At 39.6% G+C, this 16,840-nt stretch overlaps 1 protein-coding gene across 4 annotated transcripts in view; it reads left to right on the plus strand.

Moving 5' to 3' along the window:
- The window catches only part of LOC116765828 (afadin), a 45,162-nt gene that overhangs the window by 23,854 nt on the left and 4,468 nt on the right, over positions 1–16,840 (plus strand). For 3 of the 4 annotated variants that reach the window (XM_061521979.1, XM_032655429.2, XM_061521981.1), the window contains 21 exons: positions 1,996–2,183; positions 4,475–4,642; positions 5,240–5,364; positions 5,618–5,938; positions 6,232–6,390; positions 6,621–6,729; positions 7,294–7,439; positions 7,736–7,982; positions 8,369–8,507; positions 8,636–8,823; positions 9,145–9,441; positions 10,884–11,024; positions 11,179–11,296; positions 14,057–14,207; positions 14,492–14,632; positions 14,702–14,819; positions 14,902–15,488; positions 15,684–15,768; positions 16,008–16,101; positions 16,394–16,559; positions 16,637–16,751. In XM_061521979.1, coding sequence (XP_061377963.1) covers positions 1,996–2,183; positions 4,475–4,642; positions 5,240–5,364; positions 5,618–5,938; positions 6,232–6,390; positions 6,621–6,729; positions 7,294–7,439; positions 7,736–7,982; positions 8,369–8,507; positions 8,636–8,823; positions 9,145–9,441; positions 10,884–11,024; positions 11,179–11,296; positions 14,057–14,207; positions 14,492–14,632; positions 14,702–14,819; positions 14,902–15,488; positions 15,684–15,768; positions 16,008–16,101; positions 16,394–16,559; positions 16,637–16,751 — 3,803 coding nt within the window. The remainder of the gene's footprint in view (positions 1–1,995; positions 2,184–4,474; positions 4,643–5,239; positions 5,365–5,617; positions 5,939–6,231; positions 6,391–6,620; positions 6,730–7,293; positions 7,440–7,735; positions 7,983–8,368; positions 8,508–8,635; positions 8,824–9,144; positions 9,442–10,883; positions 11,025–11,178; positions 11,297–14,056; positions 14,208–14,491; positions 14,633–14,701; positions 14,820–14,901; positions 15,489–15,683; positions 15,769–16,007; positions 16,102–16,393; positions 16,560–16,636; positions 16,752–16,840) is intronic. The other variant, XM_061521980.1, reaches the window with a different exon arrangement.

Genomic DNA, 16,840 nt, shown 5'->3' on the forward strand with positions numbered 1-16,840 from the left:
AAATATTTATATATTTCTTCTTGGTGATTCTTGCATTCATTCCTTTAATAGTATATTACATTAATATCTTCTGTATATTTATGTCAAGCTAAGCCGTCGTTTATGCCCTGTATAAAATATTATATTAGATTTATTATGAAAATGATTAGTGTACAACTGAATCCTATATAATACATAAAAAAATTTCAAAATACATTAAATAAATTTGCAGAAGCAGATTAAATATGAAAATAGTACATAACACAAATAATAACTTATTTTAAATTACATAATTTAGAATAAAATTTTAAGCTATCATTAACTAAATGATATTTACTATCGTTTCTTGGGAAGTATTACTATATTGATAACTGATTTTTTTTTTATTTTTAAGACCATTTCCATTGATATTATTAATCTTACGTAAAATATTATGATGCCTATAGGAAGAGAATTTCATAAGTGAAAAGATAGTCCATCTAAATCTTATTTGTAATTTTGAATAAATCGAGTTTCAAATAAAGAGAACCAGTTGTCTTTCAACTATTTTGCTTATGACTTATTAATTTATTTAAAATGTTTTAATTTATAATGCACGAGCCGATGCCGATGGGTGTTCGGGTCACGTGACGTAGACACAACAGTCGCAATTAGAACGTCGCGTCGGTTCGAAGTAACCGAGAGAGGGCTCGTGTGTATGACTAGGACTCGGACATGTTCTACAACCGATCCTTTAGCTCCAGGCTGCGGGCTGGTCAGAAAGAAGTCGTTCTTGGTAATACAAACAAGCTGAAGACATTTATTGAGCATTGCAAGTTACTTACCTGACGACGATTGATTTACTTACACCGCTTTTACTTATTACTTTATTTATGAACTATTTTGTTTTTCACGTGTTAGAATAGAATATATATTATGGATAAAGCCTGTGGTTCAGCAATGTCGAGTATCGTACGATATAAATATTTTTCTAAGAAGGCTTCTCAAACAAAGACGAAATTAGATCAGTCAAAGTTCAATATATCAAATTAACAATACATCGAGTTAGCGTAAAGTTCGGTAGGTACGTTATGTATGTTGGCGAATTAATATTTATTTCCCACGTCTCGTGTTTATTGATTTTTCATAGTGAGTCATGTGAAGTTTTATCTTTATATAGCCGAGGGAGCTCAAACAAAGTTCTATTGACATCATTTTAATGTTTACAACTCAAACAAAAATACGACAATTTTATGTTTATGCTTTACATGTGAGAGTAGCTTACCTTTTGTTTTTGGCTCTCGTTTGTTTTTGCCAAAAACAAACGAAAGCGGTCACAACACAAATAAATTACTAAGTAACGAACGTTTTCATTTCCAACTCAATTTGATCCGTCTAGTTTGTTATAATAACGTTCATACAAATTATGTTAATCATGGAATTTGTTTGTCTAAACGTTCGTAAAATGGTTAAATCCAATAGTTTTTAAGTCTGAATCAGCACTGTGTCTTAAATATTCATGCCCGTTGACCCGAATAAATGTTTGGTAGAGTGAGGTGAATTGGAGTAGGAGCGGTTGGCTGCGAGTCAGATAAGTGTATAGGTGTATTATAGGCGCCTAGAGTATTGCGGGGTCCGTTGTACGGAGCGCGACACATCAGGCGCTAATGATGTTGACACTAGACTTGAACGAGTTCTCAGCATGGGGCATGCACCGCGCTCACCCTCCGTTAAAGCACTCAGCTTTAAAGCCAATATTTTATACGCTCCAGGATTATAGGACGCGTCCTAATTTAATTTTATACACTTCAAGTCTGCAAAAAGGTGTCGTCTTAGTGTACTAATCGTTTTAGTGTACCGAAAAAGCTTTTTATGTATCATTTAAATGATTCGAAATATCTCCTAATTATTACTGTTTAATATTGACGACATTGAATATTATACAATAATATTTTTGTATGTTTATACATATATGTTGTTTCTAATGTAATGATCATTTCATGTATCAAATGTTTATTTTTCCCTCGTCGTCTCCAGGCTCCATCATGTTCCACGTGCGGCGGCGTCCGTCTGACGCTCAGCCCCGTCGTCGTAAGAAGAAAACCAGCGTGAGTACCGGCGGCGGAACGAGCGCGCGTGCTCTGGAGCCCTTCCTTGTGGAGGTCGCGCCTGACGGCTCCTCGCTGGAGAACGGGCGACGGATAAGGATCAACGACGTCATTGAGGTGAATATAAAACATACTGTCAGCTCTATACGTCCATATAAACGTTTCACACTGTCGTATATGTTTCTGTAGAACAAAGATATTTGACTTGTCCACAGTAAAGTGAAATACGATTAAACTATAGGCAGCAGATTTGACCTCATTGTGTACGGCAAATGAGAAATTTATTTAAGTTACATAAGTTACAGAGAGTTGAAAATTTATATTTATTTAAAATTATTCTAATTGTAAGTGGCCCAAAAAAACGATTACCGAAATGTTTCTGGTGTATTAAAAATATGAACTATAAGAATAGTAATTAATAAATACCCTATATTACAACTGAATACGGTCGAGGGTCGATCAACTGCAGGTATTTTCTAAGTATAATTATCTGAATAAAATCCTCGAAATTATGATATGAAGTTTCACAGGGTATTTAAGCTAAATCAGTTAGTGTTCTTTGACTATTCGATTCCATTCTACAAAACAATAGGGTCTCCTTTGGCAAAATTACAAAATTTGGTGGTTTGGTTTGGTTTGGTGGTGGATAAAAATAGTTACATTTTAATTTCGCTATATAAGTTGATGTTCGGTTGTTTTTTGTTATCTCCAAGGAAATTGTTTAATACACACACATATATATCATAAGGTATAAGTTACTGTTTAATATTGAGTTGTATAGTACGTTAGGTGCATGGTATAATTATGAAGAAGACATTTACAAAGACTGACATTTTTACATTAGCTAATAACGGTGTCAAATCGTTTGACATCCACCTTCCATTTAACTGGATTGCATTAAAGCCCGGAAGAGTGATGACCCATTAAGAATTAATGTTGATTGAATTCACTTTAATAAGTGAGCTTATTGAACGGTCGTTCGGGTCGCGTTTAAGGGGATTTGTTTTACTGTGGAGATACAGTTCTCTATAAAGCCTCGTACACATTGTTAAAGTTAAGACAGTATAAATATAGTTTTTTAAAATTTCATATAAATATTTTTTTTGTAATCCAACATCTGGAATTTCGGTTTTTTTTTTAATTTTAAGTTTTTTGTAGGTAGCTGTATAAAGTTAAGTAAAAAAATTCAATTGTTGTCTATGTTAGACATGTTTTATATCCTTAATCTATTTAAGATTTTCATACAAACATTTATTAATGTTCAATAAGTAAAATGTTATTTATTTTAGCACTGCCATACAAAACAGTTGAATTGTGATATCATAGATGTATAGCGTGTATTGGTGTATGCACGTATTTTTCTCTTTTTGCGTATAATCGTCCAGTTTGTAGATGAATGTCAATTCTCCTCTCTTCACAAACAAACATCGATAAAAATGCAGATAAAGTGCAGCACAGCGCATTGCAGTAGAGAAAGACGTTTTAAAATGTGGAAATTTATTGCTCGGGGAAAAAAGTATTCGTTTCAAATAATGTATCCAATAAAATATATACAAGAAAGAGAACAGGGTATAGCGAAAACATATAGATTCCTTCACAAAATCGCTGTTTTACGAATACTTGACGCATACTCAGCAATCTCATTAACATATAAACCGTTTCATGGTACACGAATGGAATTATAATAGGGTTCCTATACGTTTGATGTTTGCTATGAAGACTGTAGTTACGAGCTACATAGCAACGTACATGCATTATATTTATACAACTTATTCTACGGACTACAAGTATTACTCAGTATCGCAAATCATAATAGTAAAATAATGATTATTTTTAATTTATTTGAATTTAAATCAGATATTTGATAAATATCTGTTGTCGGGTTAACGTCATATTATGTGAGGGGATGTTTCTCAGCTCATACGAATTCCGCTTAAGCTTTTAGTGAGTAAATGCACACGATTTAACCATTACGAGAGACGGCTCCCCGGGGACTTGTACGAGGTATGACGCGTTATACACATCTACAATGAACTGACATTGTGATGTCGTGAATTAATAATGAAGCAATATTAACGTTAAAAATACATATGATAATATTTTAAAATCAGTAAATAATTAGAAAATATAATGGTATGGTATTTGCAATCTCTCTTAACAAGATTAGCTGTAACAATGTAAAAAAGCGGATCTATCGGTATGTTCGTTGCACTGATCTTAAGAATTATCAATCGGATGTGAAAAAATATTTTTGTTTAACCACACACGCATACAAGCTATAATATTAGCTATCAGAGTACGCGTCTTAGTCTTAAGTGTTACTATTTTTAATATAGGTTGAAATAATTTAACGCTAAGATCCTGGTGGCACAGTAGTGGAATGTACTTAACATATATGATAATATCAGATCGGATCGGGGAACGGCAACTCGCTGCAGCTGTACGGGCCTTCGATCCAGGCGAGGCACTGCGTGGTGTCCCCGGCCGAGGGCGGTGGGTACACTGTCACTCCGTTACACACGGACGCGCACGTCTACATCAACGGGCGGAGGGCTGTTCACACCCAGCGGTTGCACGTGAGTATATGGTTATGGATGCTACATTATTACCCCTCGACCCTGGAAAATGATAGAATAAAATTACTTCTTGAAACTTGGATACATTTTGGCCGAAATGTTATAGTATAGCAGCACCATGTAAATATCAACTTTAAGCCCCAAGCTAATTAAGTGGTTATGATTAATTAGGCTTAAAATCATATGCATCTGAAGAAATTTTTCTTTTTTTCATTTATGTCAAAATAATGTAACGTAAATATACACAAATACTAAGATAACATTGAAGTTATTTAAAAATAACTGAGTCGTCCTTATGTGGTTAAGTGCCGGTGTAATGCTAGTCTAATAAAACATGAAGGCGATGTGAGGCTCGGCTGAGTCGCGTCTTGTTATTCTTTGGTTTGTTTAAACACTTGAGGGAGCCTTTACATTCTGGCCTTGTGTTTTCAGAGTAACGCTTGTATAACATGTGATGTTTATGTGTATTTTTATGACGCACAGAAGAATACTATAGCGAGAATATAAAGTTACATTTATATATCACAGCTATGTTAACGTGTATATAAAGTTAGTTTTATTTTTATTGTAAACCGTAAAATGCATTTTCTCTAACAGCACAGCTGTCTGCTTAAATTCGGTCGTGTATCAACATTTCGCTTCGTCGATCCGGCTCAAGAGAATCTTCTGAATAGAAATCTTTCACAATCCCAGCACTTCGGTTCCGGCTCCATATACGATAGGTGAGTTCAATGTTCGTCAACTCAATATCAATGAATGTCGTGAAGTTATCTCAATTTTGTACTTACTTATAGACATTAGCTATATGTTCCTAGAGCTTCAAATAGTTTAGTCACATAATGCACTCTTAGCATTATTATGTTTTTCTTTATTTACTCTTTAACCTTCTTTCGTTCACTGTACAGTCGCTTCCTAATCACTTGAATGTCGTGTTACCGTTCGCATGTTCCTTCTCCATACAACGATTCCCGTTAGATCTCCGTCCGGCGACACCAGCGCCGCCATGTCCCCGTCGGAGGCCGACGCCAACGCTAACCTGGACGGCCTCTCCAACGACACCTACCCATACAACAACAACACACTCAAGAATGACAACGACTCCCTCCTCATGACACATCTCGACAACAAGGACGAATACGGGAACGAGCAGACCGGTTCCCTCTACAACCAAGACACCAACCGCGGCAGCAACACACACTATAAAGACAATTATGAAACTACCTTCGATCTCGATGGGAATGTAGAAACTAAGAGCATATGTAGCGCTAAGAGCGGTGGTTCGGGACACGATACCAGGTAACGGTTTTACATATAACGATGCGATGTGGCCTCAATCATTACAGTATTTTTTTATTATTATTATTATTTTGGGCATATTTTTTTTATACAGCCGATGCCAATGTGAAGCTAGATATAGCACATTAGTAATAGCATACCGTGGATTCCATATATTTTTTCTAGTCTTTCACTTAGAATTTAGTGTGCAATTCCTATAAATGTGTGAATTTATTTATTATATCTAAACTCATGTCCATTTTATTGTGACCCCTTCATTCGGCTCGTGTTAACTGATGTATTTCATCTTGTAGGAGCGTGTGTGGACGTGGTCAGGAACCCATTCTCCCCGCTGTTCTGGAGTTCCCCGAGGCTGGTCAGGCTCAGTTCCTCGCAGCCGTCATCACAAGACTCGACCCTCACGCCCCTGCATTCAAACTAGCGCCCGTTTACACATTATATCTGTGTGCGAGGTGAGATTATTTTCAAATCATACGCTGCAGATATAGAAATAATAATAATAAATAATTTATATATAGAAACGAAATCTTAATTATAAATAGGTTATATCAGTACTCTTCTTCGTTCTACAGAAATAAGCATCTATTAGCCATAAAATAATTCAACATTTTGTTAGGAAAAACATGACACATATCATGTTGATACGGTAAGTAGAACGATAGATAATAAAATGTGGTTTCAGATATCGCGCCTCCACCCACTACCGACCCGAGCTAACGCCGACGGAGCGAGCCCACAAATTGACCGCCTTCCTACACCACGTTGCCACGCTCATACATGCGACAGTACAGGTATACACAAAACACACACACATACACCTGCGCGATCACACACACACATGAGTAGGTATGTTACATATACAGCTGCATCTTCTCATAATGTCCCAACCAATGTATGTATGTATAAGTAATTTATTAGTCAGCATTATTCTGATATGATCGTTGCCTTAGTTACTCTGTAAAGATCCATAACATTTCCTTCATCACTCTATACTTTACAAATGTCTAGGTAAACATACTTATTTCTCTCTAAAAATTCAAATGAGCTCCATGTAAGAGCTCTAAGCCGCTGTTTATTTTTGCATGAATTGAATTTAAATATGCGCGTTATGAACTAAACTGGCGCTCTCTTGAAATAGGTCAAGCCCATTAGCGCTTACAGAGATCAACGATAGATCACAGCTTATGGTTAGATTCAAAATTACGATTAAAGCGTTTAATGTGACATTATAATAGTCTGAGGAAGTTATTAATATAAACATGAAATGCTATTAAATTTGAGACTTCATATATTAAATAAAGTACTCTGTTGATAACGTACCCATACAAATTACTTATTGAATATTAATTTTGTAGGAGAGATGCGCCGACTCCGCCGCTCAAGCCTTTTGGATGGCGAACGCAAGTGAATTATTGCATTTCCTGAAATGCGATCGTCATATATCATCATTTTCGACACAAGCGCAGGAACTGCTCCCGAATACTGTACAGAATGCTTTCAGGTCGGTACGGCAACACGAGGAACATGAAATTATGGCTGGTCCTACACATGCTACAATATATAGCATCACATTAGAGAGTTAGATTATAATACTAAAGCTAATAATTGGTTGCTTCAGGAATAAAGAAACTGAAACTATAGTGGATAATGCTTATGTGTTTCGAAATTTTACAATTTATGTACATAAATATATGACATAAATGATGTAGGATTTTTAAGATTTAAAACTATCCAACTGATTTAAATGGACATTAAAAAACGTTACAGTGTATAATTTTCTGTTGCCTTATTTTCCAGTAACTTGGTGACCTGTTTCCAAGAAGAGTTGTCGCGTGCGTTGGTGGAGCTGTGTAGCGGGGCTGGCGGGCCGGGGGTGCCTGGAGTTCCGGGGGGGTCCGGAGACCCCACGGAGGCTACAGCCCCAACCTTGCAGGCGCTGGCCGCCGCCATGGTACTGCTGCGTCGGTGTCGAGTCAACGCAGCACTCACCATACAACTGTTCTCTCATCTCTTCCATTACATCAACGCTGTCTGTTTTAATAAGGTTACTGTGATATAGTATTATGTATAAATTTCAGTTCAAATAAAATCTTAAAGGGTTTTTATTGGTTATTAACACTAGAATCAAGAGATTTTAGGCATATTAAAAGGTCATTTTGCCAGAATCGGATGTTGTGTCTGTCTGGTCACTTAAAAAAGGTTTAGACTTTCAACAATAAAAATAATTAAAGAAGTTCGTTTATAATTAGTATTTTTTATGTTCTTTTGTCATTGAAAATTCTGAGCTATATGTTTTCGTCGATAAATAGAATAGTTCATTTGCAATATTTATCTCCTTTCCCTGGATTAATCATGTAGGTAAGTAGGTTACTGTAGGAAAAAGAACTTTAGCCATCAATGGTTTTAACTGCTTTTATGTCTCTATCATAGTTGGTGACCGAAGCCGGTACAGTGAGTGCTCGTTGGGGCAGCGCTCTATCAGCGCGACTCGCGTTAGTAGCGGCCTGGGCTGAGAGACAGGGACTCGAACTGGCCGCTGACTGCCATTTGGCTCGGACACACCAGGCTGGTATGTAACCTGATTACAATTTAAATATATATTCTAGAACAATCCCGTAGTCCTTACTGTTGAGAAACCTGGACTCAGTCATTGGTATTTGGTACCATCTGAAATATATATTTTATGATTAATTCTAGCTCGTCTTATATCCGGCACGTACCGTAACGCGGAGGAGGTGTGCGGCGCTCTGGGCGCGTGCTTCAAGTTGAACTCGGTGCAGGTGCGCGCCCTGCTATCCCCCCTCCTCCCCCCGGACCTGGTGGAGGCGGCCGTCCATCACGCCCGCGCCCGCGCCGACGAACTGTATCGAGCTGATGGACGAGAGGTATACTAACATATAAACATTGTTTATTGTAATCCTTTCCGTATCAAAAAGTTAGATATTTAAAAAAATGATCAAAAATCATAATTTTATAGAATTATAACTATTATAGACATTCACTGGGGCTAGACCAAAGAATACCCTTAGATTTTACATATTTTACTATAATACCTATTTTTATAGCATTTTCATCGTCTCCACAAAACATTTCTGTGAATCTTAAAGATAATTTTCCCATGTGATACTTCTGTGAAACCCATAAATTGACTATATAATAACAAGGCACATAAAATTCATACCGTTAAGAAATGTGTGGACGTGCAGATCACATTAGAGGAGAGCGTGTGGCTCGGCGCCGCTCTCTTAATACCCGGCGACGGGTTCAGCGCGGAGGTGGTGCGGGGCGTGCCCCCCGGCCTGGCGGAGTTCGTGGCTCCCCTGCAGCGCGGCGGCCTGTGTCGGCTCGCCCACCAGCCGCACGCGCTCGGCCTCTGGACCGTCTACATGCACGGGTACGGAGCGCCCGCGCCTCCGCCCCACCACGACACACACCCCCGAGTGCAGATCGTACAGCTACATAAGAACTCGAACTCGATGGGCCTGAGCATCGTGGCCGCTAAGGTATGATGACATAAAGTCAATAGGAAATATATAGGGTTTTCCATTAAGGGCGCTTGATCGTGCAGAACTTCCATCGTAGCGTGTGCTGTGTGGCACGTAGCGCCGTCCTGTTGAAACCACATGTTGTCCAGATCCATATTCTCGATTTCAGGCCAAAAGAAGTTGGTTATCATCGACCGGTATCGCTCACCATTGACGGTGACGGCCACACCATTATCGTTTTCGAAAAAATACGGACCAATCACGCCTCCGGCCCAAAATCCGCACCAAACAGTCACTTTCTGCGGGTGCATTGCCACTTGGTGAACCTCGTGTGGATTGGTCTCGTCCCAAATACGGCAATTTTGCTTGTTGACATAGCCATTCATCCAAAAATGCGCCTCGTCGCTGAAGAAGATTTTTTTGCCAAAATCGGCGTCAACTTCCAACTGCTCTAATGCCCAGTCAGCGAACACACGGCGCTGTCTATGGTCATTAACCTTGAGCTCTTGGGTCAGCTGGATCTTGTACGGGTGCAGGCTCAAGTCACAACGCAAAATTCGCCAAGTTGTCGTCTGCGAAAGGCCGAGTTCCTGTGCGCGACGCGGAATTGACTGCCGCGGGTTTTCGAGGACACTGTCGCGCACAGCGGCGATATTCTCGGCAGATCTCGCGTTACGTTGACGCACGGGAACCGGCTGATTGTTAACTGACCCGGTTGACTCGAATTTGTCCACCAATCGACGGATAGTCGACTCGGCAGGACGATCATCGCGACCGTAAAACGGGCGAAGTGCGCGGAACGTTGCTCGAACTGAAGACCCATTTTCATAAAACAATTTTATGATTTGCACGTGCTGCTCGACACTGTAACCTGCCATGGTGGTTTGGGAGGACGGAATGAATATAACACACTGCATTTGACAGCTGTCACTCAAACAACATGGCCGCAATCAGCTGTCAAAGTTCAAGCGTCCCTATTGGAAAACCCCTTAGGACCATCATTCGATCGTTTTCCTTCTGATTCATCTCATTCATTCACCAGTTCACAGATGCCGTATTTTGATATACTTTTGCAATCTTTCTTTTCTATTTTCATCTTAATTGGAACATACGCTTAACGTTAGAGTGTTACAACTATGATAACTTAGTTTACAGAGCACTTTTCTTTTAGAAAAACCTCAATGTACAGACTACCAGAAATTCAGGATGGTTTTTTTAATTGACTGTATAATATTACATTCCTTTCAATATACGGATTGTACGAAGTAATAACACTCTACAGGTTTATAGAAAATAGTTTGATTCATGTTGTAAATGTTATAATTTATTAAGTCGTCAGCTACTGATTTATCGTTGACATCAGTTTAAGTTGAATAGAGTTGGTAGATATTAATTTAGTTTTTAATACAAAGCGTTGTTGAGTTTATGTTTTATAACATGTGGCGTCGTGTGCGTTCCAGGGGGCTGGTCAGAGCAAGCTCGGTATATACATAAAGTCGGTGGTGCCGGGGGGAGCGGCGGCGGCGGACGGGCGGCTGGCGGCCGGCGACCAACTACTGTCAGTCGATGGACACTCGCTTGTCGGCATCACACAGGAAATGGTGATTTAACATTCACATATTAAAAAACTATGACCTTTGACTTTTTACGATATATCTGTATAAAAGAACAAAAGGTTGTAAATTTTTTTTTATATTAATTCCTAAAAGTAAAATTAATACGAATTTTCTCACGATGTATGATGCTTCTCGACAGGCAGCGGAATACTTAGTAGGGACGGGTCCCACTGTGACGCTCGAGGTCGCTAAACAAGGAGCAGTACTTCACGGTCTCGCAACTCTCCTACATCAACCGACCTATAGCCAACGGCAAGGTATGTATTAATATCTTATAATAATATTTCTTCAGCCATCTCGTCAATCAAATGTATGCAACTTGTTCTTGAGTCTTATAGACGAGGAAGTGACGTATGAAGACAGATCTAGACGGAACTCTGGAACTTTCACAAACCCTCATCCCGCGTTGTTGAAACCAACGTCTCCACTCAGCGAGCTCGTTACTGCAGGCAAATCATATTACATATTTGTTATGAAGTTGTTTTGCGGTTTTATATTGGTTTTGTTTACTTTGTCGTTGTTTTTGTTTATTTTTTGAGTTGTTTTTTGGTTGACGTTTTCATTGATTTTGTGGTTTTTATTTGTTCGCTTCGTTGATTGAAACAGATGAAGATATGTGTTATATCATAAAAGACTTATTTTCAGGAGACGGTCGTCTTTCTTATTACAAACGTTGTCTATTAAGAGACGAGACTTCCGAGTCTAGCACGGACGAGACCGAGGAGTGCAGACCGCATTATCACGGCTCGATACCTAAACTCATTATTACATTAGACCGCGAAAACAATCAATTACAGGAAGACCAATCTCCAGAGATATCTGGATATCCCATGGAAATTATACCTGGATCTGGACCTGGACCTCTATATCCAATACCAGTATTCACGTTTACTTGTGATGATGAAGCGCAAGAGACGACTGACCCCCTACCAGATACTCATGTGCCTTCAGAAGAACCACCGATTGTTCCAGAACCTCCCGCCTATTACGACCAATCCAGTGATAATGGCGAAGCTATATTTTTACCGCCAGAAATGAAACCTATCGATACAAAGTTAACCCTTGATCTTTTCAACTACAGAACGCATGAAGAATGTCATAGACGTCGTTGTACCGGTGTGGATGAATGTGTTAGTGCGTGTGAGTGTTGTCGCACGCCGCAGCCGGAGGCTCAACAGATACCGTATATAGATGAACCCAATTCAGAACCTTTAATATTCGAAAATGACTGCGGTGAAAGTAAAGTGTCGACCCCTAAAATAAGACGAATCCTACCGTCTCTCTCTCTAGATTATGCGGATGATAGGAAGCCACAGACAGCTGACGCTATGTGTCAGACTATCAATACATCTATAAAGCCACCAATCAAACCGCGTCATCTTAATAGTAAGAAGATGGATTTGGGTCTAGATTTAAACAGGGAAATGAGAAGCATACAAGGCGTACATTCTCGGTTACGAAAAACCCTATTTTCTATATCGAACGTTTGTTCAAGCAGGTCTGATGATACAGATATTCCGTCCATTTCAACCTCAGAAACTGTTAACGATTTGTCATACGACGTCGCTGTTCATAGAAAAGTGACCACTAATCATATCGATGTAGAAGTTAATCCTATACTAGATACCTGCGAGAGAAAATCATGGAAGTCGCCAGACGAGTTCCGACCGTCGATCGGTAAAGTGCGAGCTCTGGCGAAACATTTTAATCAAATGAATCTTAGGTATTGCGCTAAAAGTTATAAGCGTAACTGTAGATCTAGCCCCAATTTAACTGTAGCTGGAATCAGTAGAGAAATCAGAGTTAAAGATACTTTGCCAAGCAGTACTAGCTTAGCGGATATACAATATGAGAATGAGGAATCCAATACTGATGACGGAATAACTGATAAAATGTCCGAGGATGAAGTAAAGAGTATTCTAATACAACTAGAGGATTGGTCCAAATTTGGATCTCGTGGTAGCGAGGACACACTAGCCCAAGGCAACGAATTCGAATTACCGAACCTCCCTTCAGAGGACCATACAGAGACAAACGTGTCAGCCACCGGCAGTTACGTGTTTAATGAAATTAGCGACAAACCTAAAAAGATAATCCTCGATAACATAAAGCTCAAATGCATCGTTCCGAAACGTGATGCACAGGCAGAAGAGAGTCCGGAGACCGTAACGATAACGGATAGTTTGGAAAAGCTGGCCACAAATAAAATAAAAAAGCAGTCGCACTTGGTTCGGAGACACAAGTCGTCTATGGACTTGAACGCTGACTGTGAGGCTCGCCGCGACAGCGCGTGGGCGTCCTCCATACAGAGCTGCCCCGAGTTGGCCGCCCGCGACCAGAGCGACCCGCGACACACTACCCCCTGTAAGACGATCCACACACCGAGCATGAAATAGGTGTGTTATAGATGCACGGCTTGTCTAAAATTAATTATTTTGCAGGGCTGCATGATGATCCTTTTCGCTGAACCTTTATTTCAGTTAGAGCGACACTTGGTTCTTTAGTCTGTTACGTGTAATTAATATGCGTTTTATTTTGTAGATAAATTATATTGCATATATTTAGGTTTGCAAAACAGCAGTTGTTTAATTAGGTGATATTAAATTGTTTCACGCCCATGACTGTCATCACTAGTGTTATCCGTACCGCAATGAATATTTTTCCGTACATTTGTTTATGATATTAAATATCACTTTTATTTTTAAATATTTTTTTACTTGTGCACTTTAATTTCATGAATTTTTCATTCTGATATTGTAAGTCTTATGAATGCTTTAAAGGAAATTTATAAAATTTTGTATTATCACCAGGCTTTTTTTCTCTTTAAACAATCCAGGACTCTGTTTACACTACAGGTAAGGTGACGAAGAGCTGACTCAAGGATATCTACAGCAGCATGACATCATTGTACTGTCACTAGCAATAGACGTTTCATGTTCAAATTATTAATCATATTTTCACATTCCGCTTGGCAGATCTTTCACAGCACCTCTAACACTGATGTTACCATTTCACAGCTTCAGGGTCTACGCGGCGTGCGTCGGAGCGTGACCTGCCGGCGCGACTCGCCGCGGAGCCTGTGAAGCCTAGCAAGAGTACGCCCGCCCTACACCACGCGCCGCCGCCCGCCGCTACCGCCGCCCCCGCCTCGCCCGCACAGCCTCAAGGGTGAATAAAATATTATCATAATACATGCAACTAATGTCAGTTATTACAATACATCTTGGCCCACACTATTTAGTTTCCGTTCAGAATTTATTTTCGCGGTCTCCTATGTAAGTATGAAAAGTAAAAAAAAAGGATCTGTCTAGGTTATACAACGATGCTATTAATGTTATTATTTCAGTAATGTCCGTATATATATATAGTAATGTGCGTCTTAACCGGCTTTTAAAACGACTTAGATTCTTCAATTTGTATTTCCTATACATTAATGATCTCTTACGTTACAGAATATCTCTTAGTACTGGCGGCGGTGGCGGCGCGGGCTCGTGGGCTCACAAGTCCCGCAGTAGTCACAACCTGACCGCGCAGAACGATTCCTTCTACCAGAACCTCAGTTCCGTCCATGGACATCATCCGCTACAAGACAGGTTACAAATAATAAAGTAACATGTATTTTTTTTGTATACCTTTATTTACCTCATGACATGTTTCGTCAGATGGTCTTCGCTTCGTAGTTCTTCGGGAAGTGGACGTCCTCAATCTGCTCTTTTCACAGCTACTAATTCTGAACAATCACCAGAGGGTGCAAATGTAATGCCGCCACATCAACATCAGGTTTGGCGTTTGTTAATATTGTTTGGAGTTTATAAGGAATAATATTAAATAGTGCTAAAACAAATTACTTTGCACTTTCAAGGTCAACCAATCTAACGCAGCGAATGCTCGAGCCGCTAAGGTTGCAGAATTTATGGATGAAGTGACCCGACGCACTCAACAACAACATCAACAACCACTACAACAACAACAATATCAGCAACAATTGCATCATTTACAGCAGCAGCATCAGCAATTACATCAGCAACAGCAACATCAGCATCAGCAATTACAACATCAGCAACAGCAATTACAACACCAGCAACAGCAAATCCAACAGAAAAACAATGTCCTCTCACAAATGCCTCAGAATAACCAAGGGTCGCCTCATCTTCACGCGAGCCAACAACAAGCCCAACTGAATATGCACGTCCATGCGATACAGCAGAATCAAAACGCTATACCAAATCATGGACCGATGCACGTGCACACAAATACACAGCAAATGCAAGGACAAATGGTTGGAAACATGCAAAGCAGTCCAGCTCCGTTACAGGGTCACCCGGGGCCGTACACACAACACTCACCTCAACTGCCACAAGGAATGCATCTTAACATGCATCAGTCACACCCCTACGGCCAGCAGACTCACCTACAAGGGTATCACAACCAACATGGACAGTCGCAAAGGTTACAAATACTTTCCCTATATTATATGTACTATTTATTTATTAAAAAAAACTGATAGAGCGTATTCTCACCTGATGCAAAAATTTTCTAAAATAATTTAAACTGAGCTCTTTCAGACCTAACTCCTTACAAGTTTTTTGTAGGAGAATATAAAAATTTATATAATAGTAATAGTTATTTTTTCATTAATGATAGATACGATTGGCACCCGCCGGGTCCCCCCTCTCCGCAGCGTTCACAACCGCCTGTAGCTCCCAAACCAGTGACTCAGGCAGCTCAGGTATGTCTCTGTTATTGAAATAAGATATTGAAATTAAAATCCTAAAGAAAAATATCGCCACGAGCGGGCATCGTACTTGAATTGTTACGCGGTATTCGGTATTCCACGAGTCGCCTGGTCTAATTTAAATTAGTTACGTGGTGTTATACTACACCTTGGAATATAACCTAACTTGTGGTATCGGTTCATCTATTCATTGGTTTATTAGTATGCATTGCAATTTATATTTGCTTTTCTAGGCATCGAGAAGGACGGACACGGAAGGAGACGATCACTACCAACAACAACAACAACAACAACAAACGTTGATGTCGAACTTACAACCGGACGATGGTAATTATCAGATCAAAAGATACTTTATACATAAAGTAGCCATTTGAAAGATTTCATTTCTGAAATAGGCCCTGTCACATATTTAAATATATGAAATTTTAAATGCTTACGTCATTACACCTGTCTTTTCGAAACACCTTCATATTCTTAATATGCAATGTGATAACTTACTTTTTACTTATTTTTTATTACAGTATCGCTTTTAAACTGTTTGCAAAGTTAGAACCTACGGTTAAATCAGACATGTAAACAAAATTTTAAAAAATAACATGAGGATGCGTTTTGTACACAGAGCGGTATGTAGCCAGCGCGTCTGAGCCGCCGGCGGTGTCAGTGTATCCGGTGGGCGGCGCGGGCGGTGTGTCGGGCGGCCGCTCACAACCCGCACACAACCCCTGGCAGAGGGAAGAGCGGGAGAGACAGGCCGAGGCACGACGCGCCGCCGCACGAGCCAGGAGGTTTGAATAATAGATTGAAAATATTTATTTATACATTTATTTCAATATTTTTGCTACAATCACATTATATTTCACAGAGACGCGGCTATAGCTCAACTAGTTTCGTTGGGTGCCTCCCGCACTCCCGTGCAGAACCAACAGCTACGAGCGCTGCAGCTGGAGAGAGACTTCGAGAGGCGAGCCACCCAACATGTGAGCACACTAACTGATACACTCACACACACGCACTTACACGGATGCACACGTGTATCTAAATTACCTTTTTTGATAATAATGAAAAA

Source organism: Danaus plexippus, chromosome 11 (assembly GCF_018135715.1).
Source record: "Danaus plexippus chromosome 11, MEX_DaPlex, whole genome shotgun sequence".
In the NCBI taxonomy this organism is placed as follows: domain Eukaryota; kingdom Metazoa; phylum Arthropoda; class Insecta; order Lepidoptera; family Nymphalidae; genus Danaus; species Danaus plexippus.